We start from the raw sequence: 9,100 nt of genomic DNA, 5'->3' as shown, positions 1-9,100 counted from the left end.
AAAATTTATAGTTACAATGTAATTATGCATGAACAACATTTACTGACAGTACAAACTTTACTTATTTATTTTAGTCTCCAAAAGCTGTCTGGAGTGAAGAAAAGCAGCACCAGTAATTACTTTTTGTTTTGGTTCAGACATTAAGTGTCTTTGCTGATGAACGCTATTTGTTTGTGGGAGGGGTTGGCGGCGAAGGCAATGAAATGTAAAGGAGCTTCCACCTTTGATCTAATCACTTTCGTTTTCACTAACTATTACTCATCTCTATCCCGTGTTAGCTTGCAATTTGTTTGCTACTGCCAGTGCTTACTGCATCCTCTCCTTCAGTTGACTTCAGGGTAGTGGTGACTCTTGTTCCATCGAGTGGCATAAAGTGGTATTACAAGATAATTATTATATTATTTGAGTTTTGCAGTTGACTATCTCAGCTGCATAGTACATAGGCAGTTTTTATATATTGTTATATATATAGTTATATAGACATGCTTTTACCAATTTTTCCGATAGCCGTTTTGTTTTCTACAAAGAACATCTTTAAAAGGGGAAACTTATATAAATCAATATACCTGTCACACCGTAATGAAGTGCGGGCCCCGGTGCGGTCACAGAGTCAGGAGAACAAGAACTCTTAGTTCAAACAAAAGTTTATTAGTTAACAGAAAATCTCACACAGAGGAAAAACCTGGCCTGGTGAGCAGGGAAGTCGGCCTGCAGAACCGGAACAAAAAACCAAGGTAATCCAAGAACTGAAAATAATCCACAAAACACCAAGGGTCAGGATCCAGGTCGTGAACCAAACAGGCATAACAAATACATTAACACACGAGCAAAGAAAGGCGGAGAACACCAGGCATTTAAACCAACGGGGAAATCAAGGGAAGATGGAACACAGGTGAGTTACGAACCAGGTGTGACAGTACCCCCCCTCCGACGACCGCCTTTAGGCGGCCCACCAGGCTTGTTAGGGTGGGTTCTGTAGAAGTCGGCGATGAGGGCATGGTCCAGAATAAACCGACGTGGAACCCAAGAACGCTCCTCCGGCCCATAACCCTCCCAGTCAACAAAATACTGGAAACCCCTGCCACGACGTCTGACATTCAGAATCCGATCAACTGAGAAAGCAGGATGGCCATCCACGACAAGGGGGGGAGGAGGAGGTTCAGCTGGAGGACCAAGTGCACAAGACGTGACTGGCTTTAAGAGGGACACATGAAACGTGGGGTGTACCTTAAGGGAGTCTGGGAGCTTAAGGCGCACAGCCGAGGGATTAATGATTCTGACCACTGGAAAAGGACCAATGAAACGAGGGGCCAGCTTACGGGAATCTACCTGCAAAGGCAGATCCCTGGTGGATAACCACACCATCTGCCCAGGCTGATAATTAGGAGCGGGCGAACGCCGACGGTCCGCCAACAGTCGTTCCGGGCAGCGGACCTAACTAAAGCAGCCCGAGCCTCCAGCCACACTCTGCGAACTCGTCGCAAGTGTTCCTGAACAGAAGGGACGGACACATCATCCTCCTGGGAAGGGAACAAAGGGGGTTGAAAACCATACATTACCATGAATGGCGACATACCAGTAGCAGATGTGGAGAGACTGTTATGAGCATACTCCACCCACGGTAGCTGAACACTACAGGAGGATGGGTTACGTGCACACACACACATCTTAAAGCGGCCTCCAGGTCCTGGTTGGCCCGTTCTGTCTGGCCGTTCGACTGAGGATGGTACCCAGACGATAGACTAACCCTCGCCCCCAATGCGCCACAGAACGCTCGCCAAACCTGGGAAGAAAACTGGGGTCCCCGATCAGAAACGATGTCCATGGGGATACCATGGAGACGAAAAACATGATGAACCAAGAGCTCAGCGGTCTCCAGAGCAGAAGGGAGCTTCGACAGTGGTACAAAATGCACAGCCTTAGAAAAACGATCGACAATAGTAAGGATGACAGAGTTACCTGCAGAAGGAGGCAGACCAGAGAGGGAATGGGGAGAGGGTTCAGCAAGCCAGCGGGCCATTGGTGCGAGGCCTTCCCTCGTGCACAGACAGAGCACGCTGCCACAAACTGATTGGTGTCACGGACCAGCGTGGGCCACCAGAACCGCTGTCGAATAAGCTCAAGTGTGCGTGCCGCCCCAGGATGGCAGGCCAATCTGGAGGAGTGCCCCCACTGCAGCACCTGAGACCTAACGTTCTCGGGAACGAACAAAGAGTTAGGTGGTCCGATCTCTGGACGGGGACAACGGGAAAGGGCCCTCTTAACCTGCTGCTCAACCTCCCAATGGACCGCTCCCACAAAACAGCTTGGAGGGAGCACAGGCTCAGAAGGATCAGTCAATGGTTGTCTCTCTGTCTGACGGGAAAGGGCATCAGGCTTTAAATTACGGGAACCAGGTCTATAAGAGAGTGTAAAATTAAATCGGCCTAAAAAAAGTGCCCATCTGGCCTGTCGAGAATTGAGACGTTTGGCTTGCTGAAGGTAGGCCAAGTTCTTATGGTCCGTCCAAACCACAAATGGAATTTCTGCTCCCTCCAGCCAGTGTCTCCACTCCTCTAATGCCAGAACGACTGCTAAAAGCTCCCGGTTACCCACGTCATAGTTGCGCTCAGCCGGAGAGAAAAATAAGCACACGGATGCAACTTCAGTTGTGAGACCTGCGAAAGCACGGCTCCCACACCACTGTCAGAGGCATCCACCTCCACTACGAACTGCTTAGAGGCATCAGGGTGGATGAGAACAGGTGCAGAGGAAAACAGCTCTTTAAGTCTTGAGAATGCCTGGGCAGCGTCAGAGGTCCAGGTAAAAGGGCTGGAGGTGGAGGTAAGTTGGGTGAGTGGAGCAGCCACCTTACTAAAATTCCTAATAAAGCGCCGGTAAAAATTAGCAAAACCAAGGAAACGCTGAAGTTGCTTGCGGTTCTCAGGTGCTGGCCACTCAACCACCGCCCTTACCTTGGCTGGATCAGAGCGAATCCGACCTCTTTCAATGACAAAGCCCAAAAAAGAGACTGACTGGACATGAAACTCGCATTTCTCAGCCTTGACAAATAATCTGTTCTCAAGCAATCTTTGGAGAACTAATCTGACGTGCTTGCTATGTTCCTCCAGTGTGCTAGAAAAAACTAAAATGTCGTCCAGATAAACGAAAACAAAACGGTTGAGCATGTCACGGAGTACATCATTAACTAAGGATTGAAAAACTGCCGGAGCATTAGTTTACCCAAAAGGCATGACCAAGTACTCAAAATGGCCAAGAGGTGTGTTGAACGCCATTTTCCACTCAACCCCCTCACGAATACGGACAAGATGGTATGCATTCCAAAGATCTAGTTTGGAGAAGACAGTGGCTTGATGAAGGGAGTGAAAAGCTGAATCCAATAGTGGCAGGGGATATTTATTCTTGACAGTGATAGCGTTCAGACCACGATAGTCAATGCAGGGGCGCAAGGTCTTGTCTTTCTTAGACAAAAAAAAAAACAGAGCACCTACAGGGGAGGAAGAGGGGCGAATGATATCTGCTGCCAATGACTCCTGTATGTACCTCTCCATAGTCTCTCTCTCGGGACGGGAGAGGTTGTAAAGGCGGCTGGAGGGGAGAGGGGACCCAGGCAGTAAGTCTATGTGGCAGTCATAGGGACGGTGTGGTGGGAGAGAGAGAGCTTGATGTTTGCTAAATACCTCAGCCAAGTTATGATAACAAGGAGGAACCCCAGAAAGATCAGGAGAGACAGAAGGAACTATGGCAGGAGGACTCAAGGCTGGAACAGCAGATCTAAGACAATTATTGTGGCATGCTACACTCCAGCTAATGATTGTGCTCTGTGTCCAGTCAATGTTGGGGTTGTGCAGTCTAAGCCAGGGGAGACCTAAAACCACAGGAGTATGAGGAGCAGGCATAACAAAAAAAACTGAGAAGCTCATGGTGGTTACCAGAGATAAGTAAAGATAAAGGAACAGTCTGGTGAGAAATTACAGACAACAACCTACCGTCTAGAGCATTTACCTTACGAGGTTCTGTAAGTGACACAACAGGAATATTATGTGGTTTAACAAAATTTGCGGAAATAAAATTCTCATCTGCCCCAGAATCCACAAACGGATTTATAGCCACCTCCTTAGAGTCACAAAACAAAACGGCAGACAACTGAGTAAGTGTGGAAGGAAAACAACTTGAATCTTGGCTCACCTGGGTCCCCCCCTCCTCAGGTGAGCCTAGGCTTTTGGCAGATTGGGGCAGTTCTCTCGAACGTGGCCGGGTTGGCCGCAATAAAAACAAAGCCTCGCCTGAAGTCTCCGTTGACGCTCCGTCGGAGTCAATCTGGCCCGTCCAAGCTGCATGGGTTCAGGAGGGGGCAGGACAACAGGAGTGTGAGCACCTGCTGGAGTGGACACCACCTGTTGGCCAGAGGCAGAATCAAACAACGGGGTACAGGCGGAAGTGATGCAGCTCCGGTCACGCTCCCGGCGTCTTTCTCGCACGCGGTTGTCCAACCGCCTTGCAAGGTCTATTAAATCGGCCAAGGATTCTGACTCATCCCGAGCCGCCAGCTCATCCCTCAAATTGTCATTCAGGGAGCGAAGAAATATTCCCATCAACGCAGCATTATCCCAGCCGCTCTCCGTCGCCAGTGTGGAGAACTCAATCGCGTGGTCGGCAACTGACCTGGAGCCTTGGCGCAGTGAGAGCAGTCGGTTGCCCGCCTCTTTACCACGAACAGGATGGTCGAAGACCCCTCTCATCTCCGCCACGAACCGCCGGTAGGAGGAGCAGAGCTGGGGGTTGCCCTCCCACGTAGCCAGCGCCCACTGTGCAGCCCGTCCGGAGAGGAGGCTGGTGATATACGCCACCTTGGCGCGGTCCTCCCGGTACATCCGAGGCTGCAACTCAAACACCAGAGCGCACTGGAGGAGGAAACGTCCACAGGCTCCCACGTCCCCGCCATAACGCTCCGGCGTCGGGAGATGGGGCTCAGGAAGAGGGGGCGTTGATGGCAGAACAGCGACAGGTGGCGGATAAGTAGCACACAGTTCCAGTCTCTGAGAGAGGGAGGCGACGCTAGAAGTCAAGGACCCCAACGCCTCCATAATGTCCTTGAGGTCCTGGGCATGCTGTCCCAATAAAGAGCCCTGGGCTGTCAGAATCGACTCTGGATCCGCGGGGTCCATTTGGCTCGTGTGTTCTGTCACACCGTAATGAAGTGCGGGCCCCGGTGCGGTCACAGAGTCAGGAGAACAAGAACTCTTAGTTCAAACAAAAGTTTATTGGTTAACAGAAAATCTCACACAGAGGAAAAACCTGGCCTGGTGAGCAGGGAAGTCGGCCTGCAGAACCGGAACAAAAAACCAAGGTAATCCAAGAACTGAAAATAATCCACAAAACACCAAGGGTCAGGATCCAGGTCGTGAACCAAACAGGCATAACAAATACATTAACACACGAGCAAAGAAAGGCGGAGAACACCAGGCATTTAAACCAACGGGGAAATCATGGGAAGATGGAACACAGGTGAGTTACGAACCAGGTGTGACAATACCCCAATAACAGAGAGAGAACGGTCCTCTTTGAGATATGCTGATTCATTTGAAACATTCAGGGTCGTCATGAAGTGGAGGGGCTACGGATTATCTCTCTCTTTGGACGAGAGATTTTATGTTTTTGCGCTTTAGATTCTTCACTCATCATGGAGGGCATCATCATCAAGGACATCATCAGTGTGCATAAAGCAAAATGCCTTAACTACACATCTCCATTCATCCTTATTGCATTGGTCCCAATATTAAACCCACATATTAGTCTAAATTTGTAGGGTGGAGTGGACTGATCCAAAGAGGTACAATACAGGAGTCTACACTCCTCGTAATTTTTTAACTCAAGATCTGATGTAACATATTAGTGTACCAGTTCCCATATTTCAGACTCACCTCACGTTTGAAAGGATAAACAAGTTTAACGTGACTACAGGACACACAGCTGCTATGATCGTTCTCCGCTCTTAACTGCAACATATTGTTTATTTGATTTTAGCAGTCATCCGGCCAACTCACTGCTCTTTTAGTTCTTATTACAGTGACTGTTAAAACCAGCTTTTCACTTGCAGATCACACATATGTCTGTGGGTCTTATGGAAAGAGAAAAATTAAAATAATATTAATATTATATTAAAATAATTGTGTGCCTCCCAAAATGACTTTCAAAGTAATGTTTTTCAGCAGGACATCTGATTCATGTGTCCAGCATGTTTTGTGTATTTATCTGAGGGGACGGGACTCAACAACCAGTTTTTGCAGGGTTTATTTTATTGCCAGCCATGATATTTTCCCTAATCTTGACCAACTAGTTTTTAACAGTTAACCTGACAATGTCAAAAGCAGCAATTAAACTCTCAGTGAATGCAAAAATTATATTTCTAAGTAAATTCACTTGAATGCAGAAATATGAATGTGTCTGTCCCTTTAGACCAGGGGTCAGCAACCTGCGACTCTGGAGCCGCACGCGGCTCTTCAGCCTCCTTATAGCGGCTCCCTTTGGCTTTGACAAAAAAAAAAGAACATAAATATAAAGTATTTCTTAATTCATTTGTATTCACATAATATTAGTTTATTTTGTTGCGCGATCCAATTTTTAAAAAGCTAGACCTATGTCTGATTCATAATTTGTCAACAAAATATAGGCTACGTCACATCAACGTCAACATCCTGCTGGCAGCTTTTAGAATGTGTGAACCCGTGCGAACCTGTGTGCCAAGTTGTGAACCCTGAATAGCCATGGAAAAAAAAAAAAAAAGGAAAGTTTCGGAAGAAAATAGAGAGTTTAATTCAGCATGGACTTATTTATTTGCATTCACCGCCAATGACGCTGGCTTACCTGTATGCTTGATATGTGGCGAGAAAATATCGAACAACAAAAAATGTAACATTGAAAGACATTTTCAAAACAAACACTTAGCATTCGCTGAAAAATACTCAACTGAGGATGAGCGAAAGAGAGCAATTTCGGAAACTGCTACGAAAAGCTGAAGAGCGCAAACTATCTTTCAACAAGTGGATCAGTTCTCCACAGTCAACTAGCACTGCTAGCTTTGTGGCAGCTCTGGAGATCATAAAGAGGGGGAAGCCGTTCACAGGTGGAGAGTATATGAAGGAGTCGTTCATGAAAATATCGGAGCATCTATTCTCCGACTTCAAAAACAAACGGGAAATTATTCAGAAAATTAGAGAAATGCCTCTCTCCGCAAAGACCGTCAGAGACAGGGCCATTAAAATGGCGGAAAACATCAGCAGTAAGCAAATTGTTGACATCAATTCAGCTGAAGCATTTTCAATTGCCTGTGATGAGTCAAGTGATATAAACGATGTTGAGCAGACAGCACTGTTATGCAGATATGTAAACTCTGATGGGCCGCAGGAAGAACTGATTGAACTCATACCGCTAAAGGGCCAAACACGGGGGCAGGACATTTGTGATGCTGTTTTGAGTTGTCTAGAAGCGAAAGGAATAAACACCACTCACTTGGTGTCAGTGTCTACTGATGGGGCTCCCTGCATGAGAGGAACACATAAGGGCTTTGTGAATTTGCTTCAAAAGTCACTGGGTCGAGAGCTCATGACGTTTCACTGCATCCTCCACCCAGAAGCGCTGTGCGCACAAACTTTCCCCCCTGACTGTGTGGAAGTGATGAATCTCGTTATCAAGATAGTGAACAAAATAATTGCGAACGGGTTAAGCCACAGACAGTTTTGTTCATTGTTAGAAGAAGTCGACTATGCATATTCGAATCTCCTGCTGCGCAACAAAGTCCGGTGGCTGTCCAGGGGAGAGGTGCTAAAATGCTTCTCTACCTGTCTGGAGCATGTGAAAACCTTCTTGGAAAGCAAAGGCCTCAGCTATCCTGAACTGGAAGACCTCGATTGGCTGAGTAAGTTCTACTTCATGGTGGATATGACAAGTCACTTGAACACGCTGAATAAAAATCTCCAAGGAAAGGGAAGCACAGCCCTGCAGATGCTGGAAGATGTTTTGGCATTTGAGCGCAAGATGACAGTGTTTGCAAGAGATGCACAAAAAGGTACGCTCTCTCACTTTCCCTCCCTAAGAGAGTTCAAAGAAGCGAACAATCAAATAAATTATGATTATTTCCACCGTGCCATCATTACAATGCAAGCTGCATTTGGAGAAAGATTCAGTGATTTCAGAAAGGAGAAGCCTACCCTCTCTTTCCCTGTCACACTGCTGGACATCGACCCATCCCTGCTGAACACAGTTGCATTCACCGGAGTAAGTAAGCCTGATCTAGAAATTGAACTGGCCGACATAGCGGATAAAGATTTATGGGTAAATAAATTCAAATCACTCACGGCGGATATTGAAGAAGTCGCCCGTCAGAAGGCTACACTCGTTAAAGAGCACAAATGGAGTGATATGGAGAACTTCCCCCACCCCGACAAACTTGTTTTTGAAACATGGAGTGCCATTCCTGACACGTATATTAACATGAAAAAGTATGCATTTGGAGTCTTGTCCATCTTTGGCTCAACATACTTGTGCGAGCAATTGTTCTCAAGCATGAACTTCATAAAGAACAAACACCGTTCCCGCCTCGCAGATGAGAGCCTACAGGCCTGTATGAAGATCAGTCACATCCTACAGCCCTGACATAGGGAAGATCTGTAGCGAAGTTCAGACCCAGAAGTCACATTAAACAGGTAAGAATTCAATTGAATTATATGAGCTATTGCTTTTCCAGGAAAACAAAAAAAAAGAAGTCAGACTCCAAGCTGATGTAGATTTTTTTTGTATGTTCAGGTGCTTCAGTTTATTGCTGGCTGAGCAAAAAAACCGAAGAGGACGAGAGAACACTGACATGGGCCTGTCAAGGACGGTCCTAATTTTATGTTTATTTTTAAAGCTCAGCTAAATGTTTTATTTTAAAGTGGGCTACTTTTTGTTGTATTCAGTGGTTATAACAGCTAAAATAAAGAGTACAAGTTCTGTTATTTTGTGTGGCTCCCTAAACATTTTTTTGGCAGATGAGGGGGCAAAATGGCTCTTTTGATAATAAAGGTTGCAGACCCCTGCTTTAGACCCACTGGTATGGTAT

General features: G+C 46.6%; 1 protein-coding gene across 1 annotated transcript; it reads left to right on the top strand.

Moving 5' to 3' along the window:
• Window positions 1-6,975: 6,975 nt before the first annotated feature.
• On the top strand, window positions 6,976-8,655 carry LOC140316980 (general transcription factor II-I repeat domain-containing protein 2A-like). The gene has a single exon (XM_072395062.1). It carries the CDS (start codon window positions 6,976-6,978, stop codon window positions 8,653-8,655), a length of 1,680 nt encoding a protein of 559 aa, XP_072251163.1.
• The last annotated feature ends 445 nt before the right edge of the window (window positions 8,656-9,100 follow it).

This window comes from Leuresthes tenuis, unplaced genomic scaffold (genome assembly GCF_036924035.1).
Source record: "Leuresthes tenuis unplaced genomic scaffold, fLeuTen1.0.hap1 SCAF_10, whole genome shotgun sequence".
Classification (NCBI taxonomy): Eukaryota; Metazoa; Chordata; class Actinopteri; order Atheriniformes; family Atherinopsidae; genus Leuresthes; species Leuresthes tenuis.
The sequence above is the reverse complement of the archived record's forward strand: the minus strand, read 5'-3'. Positions and strand labels throughout refer to the sequence as shown.